The 18,930-nt window shown below is 50.1% G+C and overlaps 2 protein-coding genes across 2 annotated transcripts; both read left to right on the forward strand.

Moving 5' to 3' along the window:
• The first annotated feature begins 867 nt into the window (after nucleotides 1–867).
• On the forward strand, nucleotides 868–2,088 carry LOC123988732 (trichohyalin-like). The gene has a single exon (XM_046289483.1). It carries the CDS (start codon nucleotides 868–870, stop codon nucleotides 2,086–2,088), a length of 1,221 nt encoding a protein of 406 aa, XP_046145439.1.
• A 3,863-nt stretch (nucleotides 2,089–5,951) lies between these two features.
• LOC123988733 (trichohyalin-like) lies at nucleotides 5,952–7,166 on the forward strand. Its single transcript, XM_046289484.1, has one exon. The coding sequence runs from the start codon at nucleotides 5,952–5,954 to the stop codon at nucleotides 7,164–7,166; it is 1,215 nt and encodes a 404-aa protein (XP_046145440.1).
• The last annotated feature ends 11,764 nt before the right edge of the window (nucleotides 7,167–18,930 follow it).

An 18,930-nucleotide genomic window follows, 5' to 3' on the forward strand; every position in this document is an offset into this window, starting at 1 on the left:
TCACTTTATTCAAGAAACAATAAAAATAAAAATAGTGATATTAATATTAATAAAAAGAAAAATGAACAATGTTACCCCGCCCCCCCTACCCCTTCCCCTTCCGCCTGTCCCCCCCCCCCCCCCACCCTGCCCCCCCCGGTAACCCCGCAAGCGCCTGGACCTGCCGGCCGCCACTCCTCTTTCTGTAACGTATATAAAAAAATGAAATTATTAGATATATATGTTATTCATTAAAATATTATTATTGTAAATATTTTCCCTAATTATATTGAACAGCAGAGATGTTCTGATCAGGGCAATATTGAATTCCTCTGTACGAGGCAATAATTCATAATATAAAAAAGAATCTGTAATACATACTTCGCGGTGGCTTCGCCTCCTCGCCGATTTCCGCAGGTCGCACCTGAGGGAGGGGCTCCTCCGTCGGTCGCGGATCCTGTTGTTGCTGAGGGAGGAGCTCCTCCCTCAGTTGCTGCAGCTGCTGCTGCAGCAGCTGCATCTCACGGTGATGCTGCTCCTGTTGCTGCTGCAGCAGCAGCTGTACGTCCCTGAACATTTGTTGATCTGATAGAGAAAACAAAAAGATATATATATATATATATATTGCAGGCATGTTTCTGAAATATTCACAACATACATTTCGCACAGATTCTTTTACTTTTTTCATGTACTCTTTAATTGCCATTAATAAAGTTATCAAAATCATACTTACAATTGTTATCAGATTCTCCCATGGTTTTTTTTTTCAAAATTTACTTTTTGAGTGCCGCTAGAGGGCATCTCGCCCAGACAGTCCCCATCCTTTGGGGGGAGGTGCGAATCTCCCCCATTTTAATTTCTTCAGCGGAGCAACCCCCGCAGCGGCCAATGCGGCCGCCACCTCCGCCGGGGTGGGGAAGGGAGAAAGTGGTAGATACTAGGAAGGGGATCGGCTGCAAGGAGAAAAGCAGTGATACAGGCGCTGGCAAACGAGGTAGGCTAACAAAGGCAGAGCAGCTAGCCAAGGCCCACAGGCCAAGAGCTAATAGCGTGGGCATAATAGAAGAGTTAAATAGAAAAAGAGAAAGAGAGGAGAAGAGAACAAAAGAAGATCGGACTCAACAGCCGTTTAAGAAAAGCGCAAAAACACAGAGATCCCCAATCAAGAACAGTACATATAATATGGATAACCAATGTACTGAAAATAAAGAAGGGGAGGAAGAAAAACAAACGGGATCAGTAGAAGGGGAAAAAGATAGTCAGACCCCATGGGGCATTATTATGAAGGAACTACAAGGGATGAGGCAAGAGATGAAACAAGAATTTGAGAAGGACAGAAACGAATCCCGGAAAGAAAGGTCGGAGCTGAGAAATGAGATAAAGAAGCTAAGAGAAGAAATGACCGAAAAAGGAAAAAACTGGGAAAGGAAATACCTAGAGGCGGAGGAACGGGCAAAGAAGCTGGAGGAAAGATTGGAAAGGCTAGAAGGAAGGGAAAAAAAAGGAATGGAGGATACCGAGGGACGACTAAGAGAAATAGAAGAGAAGGCAACACAAATAGCAGCAGGAAAAAGAGGGCCAAACCAAGGGGACGGAGACTACCTAGACATATGGAAGGCCAAACTAGAACAGCTAGATAGGAACTGGGAGGCAACGAAGAGAAGGGAGAGAAAGAATAATATAATAGTAAGAGGGAAAAAATGGCCCACAAGAAACGAAAAAGAAGAAATAGAAAAACTCCTGAGAGAAGAATTGAATACGGATGCGAAAGCCAGAAGAGTAAGAGTGCTAGGCAATGAAAGAAACATGGCAGTGGTAGAAATGGAAAGTTGGGAAGATAAGGCAAAAGTGAGGAGGATGAAGAAAGAACTCAAAGACAAAGGCCAGATGATATTCATAGACAACGACTATACACAAAAGGAAAGAGAGATACAAAGAAAGCTAGTAACGAGGGCAAAGAAAGAGAAGGAAAAGGGAGCGCAAGTGAAGGTTGGATATATGAAAATCCAGATACAAGGAAAGTGGTGGTTCTGGAATGAGGTAGACGGAGAGATCAGGGAGGAGAGGAACTTTCGAAACGGAAGAGGGACGACATCCGCAGAAATCTAACAAGAGGGGTAAAAAAGCTACAGCAAGCGGGAGGAGGATTAGAGCGCTGTTTTGGAATGTGACAGGACTGGAAAAAAAGGATAAAGACACATGGGAGTACCTAAAACAGTTTGATATTATAAGCCTAACAGAGACCTGGGTAGAAGAAAAGAGATGGAACAAACTGACGAAAATGCTGCCGAGCGGATACAGATGGGAGAGCCAATTTGCGGAAAGAAAAAACAAAAAAGGAAGAGCAAGCGGAGGAATAGTGACAGGAATCAGAGAAGAAATAGAAGAAGTAGGAGGGGAGAGGAAAGGTATGAATGAGAGAGGAATGCATGAGAGAAAGATAAAAATTGGAAACAAGATATGGAGAGTGATCTCAATATATTGCAACGAGGGGATGAACAAAACGAAAAATATAATAATGAGAAAGGTAGAAGAACAGGAAGAGGAGATCCTAATGATCGGAGGCGATTTTAACGCAAGGGTGGGAAGGAGAGGGCAAGCATATGGATATAACAGGGGAGGGCCAGAAAAGGAGGAGGGTAGAAGCTCAAAAGATCAAATAGAAAACAAGGAGGGGGGCATTCTAATGGAAATGATTGATGAAAGAGGGTGGACGATCCTAAATGGAAAAGTGAAGGGGGACGAAGAGGGAGAGTACACATATGTAGGTGCACGGGGAACGTCAGTAATCGACTACGTGATAGTAAACGAAGAAGCCAGGGAAAGGATAAAAGAACTGCGGATAGGAGAAAGAGTGGAGTCGGACCACCAACCCCTTACAGTAGAATTGAACAGCACTATCCAACGACACGCAGAAGAGAATGAGGGAGCTGAAAAAGAATTTTCAGTCTGGGGTGAAAAGGAAATAAAAGAATACAGGGGGAAAACAGCAAGAGCGGAATACGAGAAAGAATTAGTGGAGGACGCATGGATAGAAATACAGGAAACAGTAAGAAGGAGCATGATCAAGAACAAAGTGAAGATAAGGAGAAAAGAGATAGGCTGGAAAAGCTGGTGGGACTGGGACTGTAAAAATGAAAAGCGGAAGCTAAAGAAAGCCTACAGAAGCTGGAAAAAGGGGAACGTAAAGACGGAAGGTCAAATACTGAAGTTTCTCAACAAGGAAAGGAAGACTAGACAGGCTGTCAGTAACAAAATAAAGATAGACGAATGGAGGGCCCACTTCAAAGAACTGCTGGAAGGGGTAGATGAAATACAAGATGGGAATGACGGAAAAGAGGGAAGAACGACATACGAGGGTACTGAACGAGAACTATCGGATACAGAAATAGAGAAACAAATAAAAAGGCTAAAGAAAAAAAAGGCAGCGGGCAAGGATGGTATACCAAACGAGGCATGGTTATACAGTGAGGGAAGGACGAAGGAAAGGTTAAAAGAAATAATCAGAAAAGCATGGAAAGGTGAAGGCTTCCCCGAAAGCTGGAGGGAGGGGGTAATAACCCCGCTGCACAAGAAAGGAGACCAGCATCAGCCAGGAAATTATAGAGGGATTACCCTACTGAACACGGGATACAAGGTATATGCGGCGGTACTAGCCGAACGTTTAAGAGAAGAAGTAGAAAGGAAAAACATCTTACCGGACTCACAAGCAGGTTTTAGGAACGGAAGAAGTACGATGGACAACATCTACATCCTGAAACACGTGATGGACAAGCAATTAGCAAAGAAAAGAGGAAAATTATTTACGTTCTTCGTAGACCTGAATGCCGCCTTTGACAAGGTGGATAGGGGAAGGATATGGGAAGCAATGGAAAAAAGCGGGATAGAAAAAAGGCTGATCGCTAGGGTAAAAGAGATATATAGAAGATCAAAATGCACGATAAGAGTAGGAGAAGAAGTATCAGAGGAATTCTTCACGGAAATGGGAGTACGTCAAGGATGCCCCCTGAGCCCCACACTGTTTGCGATTCTGATATCGGATATTGAAGAGGAGTTTAGAAAGGCCCAGGCAGAAGGAGTGGTGGTAGGTAGAGAAAAATTCTGGACTTTAGCCTACGCAGATGACCTAGTTCTAGTGACGAATGATGAAAGGGAAATGCAGGAGATGATGAAAACTCTGGAACGATATCTCAGGAGAAAGAAACTTACTCTGAATGTTGAAAAGTCAAAAATGATGAAGTTTAAAAAGGGAGGAGGAAAGGAGAGAAAAATAGAATGGAGGTGGGAAGGGAGACCGGTGGAGGAGGTAAAAGAATTTGTATACCTTGGCTTCTGACTCAAAAGGAATGGAAAGGACGAAGAACACATAAAGGACAGAGCTAAAAGGGGGAACATCCTAATCAGGCAAGTTTGGGGATTGGGCGAAAGGAGGCTAAACCAAGACTTTCGGATGCGCATGATGCTCTTTGACTACCTGATAGCTGGCGTAATATTGTACGGAGCAGAAATATGGGGGTGGAAGGAATGCCCATCATTGGAAAGGATACAGGAGAGATATATAAGATGGACTCTCGGACTTGACGCTTGTACTCCAGGGTACATTGTAATGGAGGAGACAAAGAGAGATAAGATAGAGTTAAAAGCTGGATTGAGAGCAATAAGGTTTGAGAAGAAAATAAAGGAATCCGAAGGAATGACTCTGCTAAAGGAATGCTTGAAAGAAAGAGAAAAACCAACGAAAACGGAGGGATAACAGGAAATAGAAAAGTTCTATAATAAACACGGGTACAGCCGACAGGGGGTAGAGTTAGAAGAAATAAGGGGAATGAAAATAGAAGATTTAATAGAAAAAAGAAGTAGAGAAATACAGAAACAGGAATACAGAGAGAGAATCGAGAGGGCGAGGTATAACCCACGATATAAAGACTTAATAACGATTAAGACCCCCCGGTATCTGTTGAGGTCAGATAGGAAGAGAGACATCAAGTCAATAGCAAGACTAAGGTGTGGGAATGAGGAAGAGAAGAACAGATACTGGCTAACGGAAGAGAAGAGAACCTGCAGTCTCTGTGGCAGGAGCCAGGAAAGCCTCGAACACCTGCTGAGGGAATGTGAAAGAGGGATGGGAGGTGGAATCAGGATGGCGGATTTGTTGGATGATCTAGGGAATAAGAAGGCGATAAAATGGATAGGGATGATAAAGAAGGAGAGAGACAGAGTAAATAAAGAAAGGGAGCAGGAGAGAGACAATGCGCAAGCGGGTGAGAGTTGAGAAATAACAAAGTTGTATGATTATAAGAATGAAAAGGATGCATGAAATCGAAACAAAAATGTAAGACCAAGTCCAAATTCTAGGCCATCAGGCTGAATTTAATAAACTACTACTACTATAATATATAAATTAAATAATATAAATAGAATTAAAATATTCAATATTTATTTCAGAATAATATGAATTAAATATTATTAAATATTTATTTAAATACAATATTAATTAAATAATATTATATTCCTTCCCACAGACCAATATCTATCAGATATATAATATATAAATTAAATAATATAAATAGAATTAAAATATTAAATATTTATTTCAGAATAATATGAATTAAATATTATTAAATATTTATTTAAATACAATATTAATTAAATAATATTAGGGAGTTCCGTTGTGGCAACGGTCGTGTGCGAACGTGGGCTTAGCCAGACGGTGCGAATAAAGAGTGAGAAAGCCGTAAAAGTGAAGAAATAAAGTATAAAGACAGCAGGAGGGTGAGCGGAAAGGGAAAAGATAGTGCGAAGGTGTAGGGAGAAAACAATTTTGAGAGAAAGGAGAGGAAATTAGACGATAAGAAAGTGAAGTGTTTGGAGGTTAGAACCCAGACAGGAGAGAAAAGAGCGGCAAGCAGAGAGGAGAGGCCGAAAGTAGTGACACCTGGGGGAGAGAGGGCGGTGGCCACAGGAACAAAGGGATGGCCGGTAAAGAAGAAGAAGGAGCAGAGAAGAGGACGGGAACACAGAGAATGGAGGACGAGGCGAGGGAAAAGAAAGAAGGGGAGGCGAGGGAGGAACCCGAGAAACCGGAAAAAGGGGGAAAAAGAGGCAGGCCCTCCAATATAGAGGTCCTGAGAAGGGAAAGAAAGCAAAGCTTGGGAAGTGTGTCAAACTCAGAGGAAATGTGGAAAAGGAAAAGAGAGGAAGGAAACGAAGAGGGACTCCCGAAAGAAAAAGGGGACGAAGAGAGAAGGCAAACAAATGATTGGATGTTTAGAGAAAGTAGCTTGACGAGGAGGTCACCAGAGAAGAAAAAAGAAAGAAGAGAAGGCGAAGGAGGAGTAGGGGAAATAAAAGAGTTAATAAAAGATTTAGGAAAAGATTTGGGAGGGAGGATGGGAAGGGTGGAGGCAAATATGAGGGCCCTGGGAAATGAAATAAGAGGAGAAGTGGAGAAACTAAAAGAAGATACGATGAGAAGAGAGGTCATGTGGGCGGAGCAAAAGAGAGAAATAGAAGGGAAGATAGAAATTTTGATAAAAAAGATTGGGGAATTAGAAAAGAGAGGAGAAGAGGGGGCAAGATGGAATGAAATAGAACAGAAAGTGCATAAAAGTGTGCAGGAGTCCATAGAAAAAAGAAAAGAAGAGCTAGGAGGTGAGAAGGTCAATGAGAAGATCATTGAGCTAGAAAAGAAATGGGAGAAGAAAGAGAGAGAGGAGAGCAAGAAAAACATAACAATCAGAGGAACGAAAGTGAGAAGAGAGGGGGTGAAAGAGAAGGCGGAGGAGATACTAAAGATAATTGGGGTGGAGGACGCAATAGAAGAAGCGAAAGAGGTAGGCGGGGTGGAAAAAGGGAAATACGCTAGCATGATACTTGTAAAAATAAAGTCGAGCGAGCTGAAAAGGAGAATAATGGAAAATAAAAAGAGGCTAAAAGGGCGGGAAGAAAGGATAGAAGATGACTTAACGTGGGCGGAGAGGAAGACCCAATGGACATTAAGAAAAATCGGAAGAGAAGAAAGAGAGAAAGGAAAATACGTGTGGGTAGACCACGGGAAAATAAGAACAGAGGGGAAATGGTGGAGATGGGATGACGAAAAAGGAGCGCTGGTAGACTGGGAGGGAAAAGAGTGGAAGGCCTACCAGGAAGGAGGACAAAGGAAGGGGGAAGGGGAGAAGGGGATATAGAGGCGGAAGAAAGCTTCGAAAGACCATGCAAGCAAAAGAAAAGAGGAAGGAAAGGAACAGCGGACGAGGGAGGGAAAGAAGAGAGCGGAAGGAGGGACGAGAAGAAGGGAACAACAGATAGAAAAATAAGTAAAAGGACAGATGAGAAGAAAAACAAAGAAGAGGAGGAAGGGGGAGTATGGGCAGTAGGATTCTGGAACTGTGCGGGAGTAAAAACAAAGATGAAGATTTTTGGGAAACAATAAAGAAATGGGACGCGGTAATACTCATAGAGACATGGTTGGAGGAAAGGGGGTGGGAAAATATGAAAGACAGGCTACCAAAAGGGTACAGGTGGGAGGTACAATTAGCGAGCAGAAGGGACAAAAAGGGAAGAGCAATGGGAGGGATGCTAATGGGGGTAAAAGAATAGATGATAGGGGAGGAAGGGGAGTTTAGAAAAGGAGAAGAAAAAGAGGGCATATTGGTGGCAGAATGCAAGGGGGGGAAAGAGAATTGGAGGCTGGTGGGGGTGTACGTAAACGGAGACATGGAAACAAAGATAGAGGAGCTGAAACCATGGCTAGAGGAAATTGAGGGGGAAGGAAGGACGATAATTGGGGGTGACTTCAATGCGAGAACAGGAGAGGAAGGAGGAGCACAAGAAAAAGGGGAGGAGGAGGAGGGGGAAAAGAGAAGAAGATCCAAGGACAAGAAGATCAACGGGGACGGAAAAAGATTGCTGGAAATTTTAAGGGAGACGGGCTGGTCAATTGTGAATGGGAACGTAGAAGGGGATGAAGAGGGAGAATTTACCTACACAGGGGCCAGAGGAGACACGGTGATTGACTATGTGATAGCGGAAGTAGTGGGGAGGGAAGGAATTGTATGCATGGAAGTGGGGGACAGTGTAGACTCAGACCACCACCCGGTGATAGTGAAACTGAGGGCGGGAGGTATACAAAGGACGAAAGCAAAAAAGGAAAGGAGAACAACAACGAGAGGAAACTGGACGGAACAGCGGAGGAGAAAGTTCAGGGAAGAACTAAACTGGAGGAGAAGCAGGGACGGCAAAATTGAAGAGGATATGGAAGCAATGATAGGGCAATTCAAAAGAGGATTAGAAAAAAGCAGAGAGAAGGAGCAGAGGAGTAAGAAAAAAGGATGGTGGGATGAGGAATGCAAGAAAAGGAAAAGGGAGCTTAGGGGAGTACTAAGGGAGTGGAGGAAGGGGCGGACGGAGGGAGAAAGCTATAGGAAAGCCAAGAGGGAATACAACAGTTTATGCAAAGATAAAAAGAGGGAGGAAAACAAGAGGTTCATAAAAGAGGTGGAGGAAGCCAGAACAGACAGAGAGGTATGGAGAATAGCGAACAGAGAAAGGAAGAAAAGAGAACAGGTTCACGCAAATATAAAGGAGGACGAGTGGAACATCCACTTTATGAACCTGTTAGGTGGGACAGAAGAAAAAGTAGTGATGGGTGGCGAGAGAAAGCCGGAGGAGGAAGAAGAGGGGGCGCAAGAGGAAGAAATAAGCAGGGAGGAAATCAGAAGAGCGGTAGCAAAGCTGAAGGATGGGAAAGCAGTAGGCGGAGATGGAATACCGAATGAGGTATGGAAGTACGGAGGGGAGGAAGTATCGAAATGGATTTGGGAAACTTGCAACAGAGTATGGAAGGGAGAAGGGTGGCCAGAGGGATGGAAGGAGGGTATAATTGCACCAATCAGAAAGAAAGGGAAAGGAAAACAAGCCAGTGACTACAGGGGAGTGACCCTGATGCCAACATTGTACAAGATATACGCGGCGGTGCTAACGGAGAGAATAAGGAAAGAGGCTGAAGACAAAGGAATGATACCAGACAGCCAAACAGGATTCAGAAAAGGAATGGGAACCATGGATAATATATTCACACTGTACTATGTAGTAAACAGGCAGACTAAGAAAGAGAAAGGGAAAGTGGTGGCGTGCTTTGTCGACCTAAAAGCCGCCTTCGATTCGGTGGATAGGGGAGTGCTGATGGAGGCTCTAAGGGAAAGAGGGGTAAGGAAAGGGTTAAGAGAAAGGGTAAAAGAAGTATTGAGAGAAACCAAAAGCAGGGTAAGGACGAGCGAAGGGATGTCGGAACCCTTCTGGACGGCGAGAGGACTAAGGCAAGGGTGCCCGCTAAGTCCAATTCTATATAATCTGCTGACGGCGGATATGGAAGAGGAAATAAGGAAAGGAGGAATGGGGGGGATCAAGATAGGGGAGAGGAAAATATGCACACTGGCTTACGCAGATGACGTGGTGATAATGGCGGAGAAAGAAGAAGATATGGCAGTGCTACTAAAGAAGCTAGAGAGATACCTGGACAAGAAGAGGCTGGAATTGAATAGGGAAAAATCAAAGGTGATGAGATTCAGAAAGGGGGGGGGGGGGAAGATGGAAGAAGAGAGACTGGCTCTGGAAGGGAAAGAAAATGGAAGAGGTGGAAGCGTTCAAGTATCTAGGATACACGTTTAAAAGAAACGGAGGGAGCGAACTACACGTAAAAGACAGAGTGAGCAGAGCTAGCGTGGTAATGAGACAAGTGTGGGGGATTGGGAAAAGAAGATTTGGAAAAGACTGGAAGAAGAGAATTTGGGTATGGGACAGATTAGTACGGACTGTAATATCGTATGGCGCTGAAGTGTGGGGGCGGAGGGAATAGAGAGAAGTAGAAAGACTGCAGGAGAGGTACCTGAGATGGATATTAGGGGTGGAATGGTGCACCCCGGGTTACATGCTGAGAGAGGAACTACAAAGAGCGAAACTGAGAGTTAAAGCCGGGAAACTAGCATGGGGGTTCGAGAAAAGGATGTGGGAGGGGAGGGGAGGAGAAGTGGCAAGAAAATGCTGGGAGGAAATAATAAGAAGGGAACAGCGAGAGGCAGCAAAGAACACTGGGAGGAAGAGAAGAAAGTTTTTCGCAGAAAGGGGAATAGAATTGGCGCAGCTGGAAACAAAAAGGAGTGAAGGGGAAATGAGCTTCGACGAAATAGAAGAAGCAGACTTAAGACTACAGGAGGAAGAGAGATGGGACAAAATTAGAGCGTCGAAATATAACAAATGGTACAAAGCGATCAAGGGTAAAGGAACTCCAAAATATCTAGAGAAAGGCTGGCGGGAAGAAAGATGGAGAAGAGTCGCCAGATTCAGATTAGGAAATGAGGTAAAAGAAGCAAAATACTGGGAAAGCGAGGAGAAGAAGGTATGCAGACACTGCAAGTGGGAGCAAGAATCGTGGGAGCATGTGTGGGAAGGGTGCGGTTCAAACAAGGAGAGAAAACAAGGATGGCAAGAGAAAGTAAAGGAATTGCTGAGGGAGAACGGAGAGGGGGAAACGTGGATGGAAGAGGTGGAAAAGGAAAGAAGAGTGAGGGAAGTAGAGGAAGTCGAGCGGAGAGACACCGACTATACCGACGGTACCAATTAGTAAGGGAGAAGGAAAAGAAGAGGAGCGGCAACAAGAGAAAGTAAAAACTGGTTGGCAAACGGTGGAATCACGAAGATTTCAGGAGGTGAGGAAGCAACTCGAGGCATTCGCACAAAAGACACGTGGCAAATCTAACGTGGAAACAAACTGCGAATTGAAATTGCAAATTTGTAAAGTGCAAACAAGCGAGGAAACGAAAAGGGAACGAGAGGGAAAGAAATGGATTCGCGAGAAGCGCAGACATGGGAGATGAGAAAACTGAGGGAGGAAATAAAAGAGCTAAGGGAGGAAATAAGAGAGTGGAGATTAGAAGAGCGCAGAGAAAGAACGGAGAACACAAGAAGAGGGGAGAAAGAAGAAGGAAAAGAGAAAAAGGAGGATGAAGAAAAGAAGTGCAAGGGTGCAGAAAAAGAAGAAAGCAGGAGTATGGAAAGGGTGAGAAGTGAAAGAAGAAAGAAAAGTTTAGTCTGGAAAGGTGTACTGGGAGAGAGCCTGGAGGAAAAAATGTCAAACATTAATAAGATCCTAAAAAAAGAACTGGGGGCGAGGGCAATTATAAAGGCCGCAATAGAAAGAGAAGGGGATGGGGGAAGAAAAATAGTAATAACAGAGCTGGAGGAAGAAGAAAGAAAGAAAGAAATGGTCTGGATGAGGAATGGAATCTGGGAAAGGTGGGGGGTGGAGGTGGATGAGGACCTTTCAAGAGAAGAAAGAAGGATCAGATGGCTGATCAAGGAAAAGGCAAAACAAGAGAGGGCCAGGGGAAGATGGGTAGTTTATAACAATAGAAGAATCTGGGTGGAAGGAGAAGAACATGTATGGTGCGAGGAGAAAGGAGGATGGAGAAAGGAACTCCCGGGGGACAGGATCGAAAAGGTGATGAAGACGGGACAAGAAGAAGGAGGAGAAGAAAGGAACAAGGAGAGGAAGAGAAGAGAATAGAGAAAATAAGGACGGAGCGCAGAGAAGAGTAAGAAGAGAGTGAAAGCTTAAAACTAAAGGTTTAGTTTCGGTTTTGGTTTTAGTATAAACGAATTAAAGAATAGATTAGCTAAGGCAAGTGAAGCAGGTGCAAAATCAGGAATAATCCAAGTGAGTTTTGTAGGACAGTTTATAGTTTTGTTATTGATATTATCACAATTATTGTTTTCATTGAATATTTTGATTTTGATTTACGGTCAAGGCGTTTCTATAGTTTCGTTTTCTATTTTTATTCTTAAGTTTTAGGTTTAAGTTTAGGATAAGTAAAGAAAAGAATAGAATAACTGAGGATAGCAAAGTATGTGCGAATTCAGGGACAATTTAGGTTAATTTTGTAGTACAGAAAATAGGTCGTTACTTTTATTATCATTGTACTGTTTTTATTTTTATGTTATTTTATTTTTCTTACTTTTTCGATATGGTGATTTATAGCAAGGCGCTTCTTTAGTTTTCTTTAGTTTTTCTTTAGTTTTTTATTTTCCCTTTTTTGTTTTTATAATATTCTTATTTTTATTTTTATTTCTAATTTTATTTTTATTTACACTGTTACTTTCATTTTAAGTTCAGGGTACCAGACTGTGTACAAAACAGAAAGTAAGGGGAACAGAAAAGGGAAAGTAAAAAGAAAGGAGGTAGAAATAAGAAAGGCAGGAAAATAAATGGAGGGGAGATAGTTTAACACTGATACAATAAAAAGGAAAAGGGGGGAAGGCAAGAATAGGTAGGATAGGGCGTAGAGTGATAAGGTGATACAGATGCAGTATTGTAAATATAGCATATGACCGAAAATGTATATTTGGGTAAAGACATATGGCGTAAGTGCCTGTTATTATTAATTCATTTTTAGATTATATTTTTGATACAGGTTTGGCAAGCGGAGTATTATTTTTGTAAAGGTTCGGGACCGCTCCTAGCAAAAGCGCCTCATAATCCCATTGGGAATTGAATAAAGACATACAATACAATTAAATAATATTAATTTTTCCCATTATAATATATAAATTAAATAATATTAATATAATTAAAATATTAAATATTTATTTCAGAATAATATAAATTAAATATTATTAAATATTTATTTAAATACAATATGAATTGTATTTAAATGGGCCCTATACTTCAGGCCAACTTCAACCACTCGGCCAGGGTTCAGGACATGTTGTTTCAAACCCTGGCCGAGTGGAAGGCTGGGTTAGCGGTGGCCGCGGAGCCGTACCGAGTCCTCGACAGACCAGATTGGTTCGGGGACGAGGACGGCTCCGTGGCGATTATTGGCACCGCAGTACCCCCACACCCCGCCCCACTGGAACGGGGCCGGGGGTTCGTCGGCGTGCTGTGGGGTGAAATAGCGGTGGTGGGGCTCTATGCCCCGCCCAGATGGCCTCTCGCGCAATGTGAACAGTACCTGGACCGGGTAGGGGACTTTGTCTCCCGTTGTTCCCTCCGGCCAGTGCTAGTCCTCGGGGACTTTAATGCGCATGCGTCACTTTGGTGTTCCCCGAGGACAGACGCGAGAGGCAGGGCGGTCGTAAATTGGGCGGCGGGGCTAGGACTCCACCTGCTCAATGTGGGGTCCGTTAGCACCTACGTGCGTGCCCAGGGGGAGTCTATAGTCGATCTGACTTTCGCTACTCCCCTGGCCGCGCGTATGGTGCAGAGATGGAGGGTGGTGGAAGAGGCGGTCACACTTAGTGACCATCTATACATCCGCCTCGACCTTACCACCACCGCCTGCCGCCCCTGTGGACCACCTCCGCTACGACGGGCGCTGAAGAGGATGGACGAGTACGTGCTGATGGCTGCAGCCCTCGCTCTGGCCTCGCTGCCAACACCTGCCGGGCCGGTCGCGGACATTGTGGAGGAGGTAGAATGGTTCTGGGGAGCCATGAAGGCGGTGTGCGACGCCGCCATGCCCCGGGCCAAGAACCTCGCCAGACGGGCCGCCGGGCAAGGGACGAGCTCCTAGGCTCTCTCCAAAAGGACCCATGGGGGCGGCCATACAAAATGGTGATGGGCAAGCTTAAGCCCTGGGCACCCCCAGTCACGGAGAGCCTCGACTCCCAGTTTTTGGGACGGATAGTCGACACTTTGTTCCCACGAGAGAGGGAACACACCCGCCCCCCGCCGGACCACGAGGAGGTGGATTGGTCCGACGAACTGGGGGTCACGGAGGAGGAGCTGGCCGGGGCGATTAAACGGATGGGGGCCCGAAACACTGCTCTGGGCCCCGATGGCGTCCCCGGCCGTGCCGGACTGAAGGCTCTACGCGTCCTGGGTCCGAGATTGAGACGCCTCTCCAGCGCCTGCATTAAGGATGAAGTCTTCCCCGAACAGTGGAAGACGGGGCGGCTAGTCCTCATCCGGAAGGATGGGCGACCCGCCGAGAGTCCCTCGGCCTACCGGCCCGTCGTGCTGCTGGACGAGGTGGGGAAGTTGTTCGAGCGGATTCTGGTATCCCGCCTCGTCCAGCACCTGTCCCAGGAGGGTCCCGACTTGGCCGAGTCGCAATATGGCACCAGGCGGGGGCGCAGCACTATCGACGCAATCCAGTCGATGCGCTCCCGCTGCGACTCGGCCACGTCCCGGGGCAAGGTGGCGTTAGGCGTTAGTCTAGACATCGTCAACGCCTTCAACACCCTGCCACAAGGCGCCCCTCTACATGAGGAGGATCATCGGCGACTACCTGCGGGGCAGGAAGATTGTGTACAGTGGCCAGGATGCCCAGATGCACGAGAGGGTTGTGGACTGTGGCATACCCCAGGGTTCTGCGAAAGGCCCCACACTTTGGGACCTGGGGTACGACCCGGTCTTGCGGGTCGAGCTCCCGACCGGTGTGAGCCTTACGTGCTTCGCAGATGATACGCACGTGTTGGCCGTCGGTCGAGGGTGGAAAAGGACTAGCCGCCTCGCCGAGATTGGCGTCGCTGCCGTTGCCGCGGGGATCCGGCGGCTGGGGCTTCAGCTAGCTCACCACAAAACCGAGGCGATGTGGTTTTACTCGCCTCGACGAGGGGTTGCGCCACCGCCCCAGTCGGTGGTCCATGTGAGTGGAGTCGACGTCCAGGTGGGGAAGGGCCACAGGTACTTGGGCCTCCACCTGGACAGCCACTGGCGCTTCGAGGAGCACTTCGGTCGTCTGGCCCCTAGACTAGACAGTGCAAGCAACGCGCTTGCCCGTCTACTGCCCAATATCGGGGGGCCCAACGAGAAAGTTCGCCGTCTCTACGTGGGGATCATGCGGAGCATGGCCCTCTATGGTGCGCCCATATGGGCGAACGCCCTGATGGATTCCCGGCGCAGGCAGCAACTGCTGCGCCCGGCTGAGAGGAGGATAGCCATCAGGGTAATCAGAGGTTACGACACGGTCCGCTACGAGGCGGCGATGACCCTGGCGGGGGTTGTCCCCTTCAAGTTCCAAGCGGAGGGTGACGCCAAAGTCTTCTGGCGTCTGCGAGCGCTTCGTCTGGACGGGATCCCGCCAGACGAGATGACCGAAGCTGTTGCTAGGATTAGGCGCCAGGCCCGGCAGAGAGCCCTGGGTCGGTGGCGACGCGAGCTCGTCGAGAGCGGCGCCACCGCCCAGCGCGTAGCCGGGGCAGTCCTTCCAGTGCTCAGGAAATGGAGGGACCGCGGCCAGGGAAGGCTCACGTTTAGGACCACAAAGGTGCTCACCGGACACAGTTGTTTCGATGAGTTCCTGCACTGGATCCGGGCGGAGGGGACGGCAGCATGCGATCACTGCGAGACGTGGCGGGACACCGCGCAACATACCCTGGAGCACTGTCCAGCGTGTGCGCGGGCTCGTCACACCCTGCGGTGCGAAGTTGGTGGTGATCTCTCGCCGGCGGCACTTGTAAAAGAGATGCTCGCCGGCGAGAATCAGTGGAGGGCGGTGACCGATTACTGCGAGACGGTCATCGCCCAGAAGGAGGAAGCGGAGCGGGGTTGGGACAGAACCGATCCCATCCGCAGAAGAACGAGGGGGCGTCGTCGGGGGAGACCCCCTGACGGCGTCACCTGACGGAGATGGGGCGGTGGGTCGTGAAGATGTTACATACCAGGCCCACCGCCCCCAACGGGGAGAAGAGGATGGGGGGAGCACCCTCTCCCCCTGAAGAGGAGTTCTGTGGGGGGACACCAGTCACCCACCGGAAGAGGAGCACCGGGGAGGGGCGAATGCCCCTCCCCCAACACCGATCGCGCGGCCTCGCGAAACTTATGCGGAGTCGCAGGGCCGCAGCGGGCCGGGGCTGGGGCCTCGGTCCCTATTGCACGCGGCCCGAGGTGTGCCGTCATTGGGTGTGGCCCCCGATGGCGGCGGAGTTTGGCACGTAGAGGGAGGGCCAAAGCTAGACCCTCCACCGAGCCAGGCGGCGTCAACGCGCCATGGGTGTTTGGGCCCCGGTGTTGTTCGTCGGAAGTCCCGGGGCCCTCCCCAACACACAGCGTAGGCCACCGTGGGGGTTTTAGCCGGTAAAAATCCGGCACTACCCTCGGCTCATCCCCAGGAGGGCTGGGGGCGCCTTTCGAAGATTTCCCCCCCGTGAAAAAAAAAGTTTCAGGGTGAATCCATTGTGGATCTGGGCTGGGCGTCCCCTGTGGTCGGGCGCATGGTGCAAAATTGGCGGCGAGGGAGACGCTGAGTGATCATCTATACATCACCTTCAGCTATTCCCTCCCCGCCGCCCCCAGGCCGGCGCGTGGCCCGCCACTGCGCCGCTGGGTGCTGAAGAGGCTGGACAAGGACATGCTGATGGCCGCAGCCCTTGCCGGGCCGGTCGCGGACGTTGAGGGGGAGGCCGAGTGGTTCCGGGAGGCGATGACCGCAATATGCGACACCGCCGTGCCCCGGGCCCCGCGCCTGTCTCTCCGGAGGGCGGTGTACTGGTGGTCGGGCGACATTGTGGATCTCCGATCCGAGTGTCAGCACGCCGGGCGCCAGTGGCAGCGCGCCCGAAGGGCTCGAGTCCGCGACCCGGCGAGGAAGGATCTGCTGAGAGGCACATACCAGGTCTTCGTGGTAGCCCTGAGGCAGGCCATCAGGTACGCGAAATCCCGGGCGTGGGAGGAGCTCCAGGGCTCTCTGGACGAGGACCCGTGGGGGCGGCCTTACCGGATGATCATGGGTAAGCTCCGAGCATGGGCGCCACCGGTCTCGGAGAGCCTGGAACCCCAGCTGCTGACGCGGGTAATAGACACCCTCTTCCCCCGTTCCGGGGGACGTCGCACCCGCGCCACCAGCAAGGCCGGCGGAGCCCGTCGCCTGGTCCACCGACCTGGGGGTCACAGAGGAGGACCTGGACGATGCCGTCAGAAGGTTCGGGGCCAAGAACACCAAGGACGGCATCCCCGGCCGCGCCTGTGTTATCGCGTCCGGCGTCCTAGGTCCGAGGCTGTGCCGCCTCTTCAGCGCCGCTTTGGAGCAGGGGGTGTTCCCCTCGATATGAAAGAAAGGGCGGCTGGTCCTCCTCCGAAAGGACGGACGGCCCGCAGATTCTCCCTCTTCGTACCGGCCCATTGTGCTGTTGGACGAGGTGGGAAAGCTCTTCGAGCGTGTCATCGCAAACCGCCTCGTCCACCACCTGTCGAGCGTTGGCCCCGATCTGGCCGACATCCAGTTCGAGATTCGCGAGGGTCGCAGCACCATCGACGCTATCCAGCGGGTGCGCACACCCGCCGAGTTGGCCACGTCCCGGGGTGGGGTGGGGCTGGACGTTTCCTTGGACGTTACAAACGCGTTCAACACCCTGCCCCGTGGGACGATACGGGGGCGCTGATTCACCACAACGTCCCCCCGTATCTGCAGAGGATCATCGGGGCCTTCCTGGATGGCAGGTGGATTCTGTACACGGGCCGGGACGGTACACTGCACTGGAGAGAGGTCGACCGCGGAGTGCCCCAGGGGTCCAAACTGGGCCCCCCCTTATGGAACGTGGGGCACAACGCGGCGCGGCGGGTGAACCTCCCGCCCGGGGTGTGGACCACGGTATTCGCAGATGAATACTACCTGCTTGCCACCGGGCGGGACTGGTTGAGGACCTGCCGTCGTGCCGAGGTGGGGGTCGCCATCGTCTGAAGAGCGATCCGGGGGCTGGGTCTGGCGCTGGTTCCTCACAAGACCGAGGCCATGTGGTACTTCGAGCCTCGGCGTGGGATAGCCCCTCCGGCCCAGCTCTGGCTCGAGGTCGACGGGTGCCGGATCGTGATCGGCCGGGGTCTTCGATACCTAGGCCTGTATCTCGACAGCCACTGGCGGTTCGATGTTCACTTCGACCGCCTGGCTCCCCTATTGGAACAGGTGGCGACCTATCTTGGCCGCCTGTTGCCCAACCTCGGCGGGCCGGGAGTGAGGGTTCGCCTATACGTGGGAATCGTCCGGTCCATAGCCCTAAACGGGGCTCCGATATAGACCGGCGATCTGGCGGTCAGCAGGCACAGCTGCACTCTGCTGCGGCGGGTGGAGCGCCGGCTGGCCATCAGGATCGTGCGGGGCTACTGCACGATCCCCTACGAGGGGGCGATTGTCCTGGCGGTTCTCATCCCCCTCCGGTACAGGCGGAGGTCGAATGCAGTACATACTGGTATTCACGAGCCCTTCGCCAGGCCGGGGAAGAACTGCCGGGGCCGACGATAGACGAACACCGGAGCCAGGCCCGACTGGTCGCGGCGGAACGGTGGCAGAGATCCCTAGCAGAGGTGGCTGCCGCCGGAAGCCGCGCCGTCGGGGCGGCCCTGCCGGTGATATCCGAGTGGCGGGACCGCGGCCGCGGCGGCCTATCGTTCCGGGTCACGCAGGTGCTCTCCGGACACGGGGTGTTCGGGGAGTTCCTGTGCCGGAGGAACAGGGAATGGACCCTCCACTGTTGGCTCTGCGGGGCGGCGCGGGACACCGCACAACACACGCTGGCGGAGTGCCCGGTGTTTGCGGTGGCCAGCCACGCCCTGACGGTAGGAAGTAGGGGAGGATCTCTCGCCGGCAGGTGACGTGAGACAGATGCTTGCGGGCGAGACAGAATGGAGGGCCGTGACCACCTTCTGCGAGGAAGTCATGGCCCTCAAGGAGAGGTCCGAGCGGGATCGTGAAAGGTACGATCGTACGAAGGAAGGGCCCGTGTGCCCACCCCGCCTCCTGGGGAGATTTTACCGATGGTGTTTCTTGTGGGGGTGGGAGGGGTTGCGGTGTACCCTCCCGCCCCCTACGAAATGAGCCCGGACCCAGGTCGGACTCGGGGGCGTGCGGGTAGGGAACCCGTTCTCAATCGGGGGCCCCTCTCCGACCGCTTCTGGGGGTCCGGGTGACTCCGGGCGGAGAGTAGCGTCTCCCTCCCACGCTGAGGGTGGCGCTGGCT

Source organism: Osmia bicornis, unplaced genomic scaffold (assembly GCF_907164935.1).
Source record: "Osmia bicornis bicornis unplaced genomic scaffold, iOsmBic2.1, whole genome shotgun sequence".
In the NCBI taxonomy this organism is placed as follows: Eukaryota; Metazoa; Arthropoda; class Insecta; order Hymenoptera; family Megachilidae; genus Osmia; species Osmia bicornis.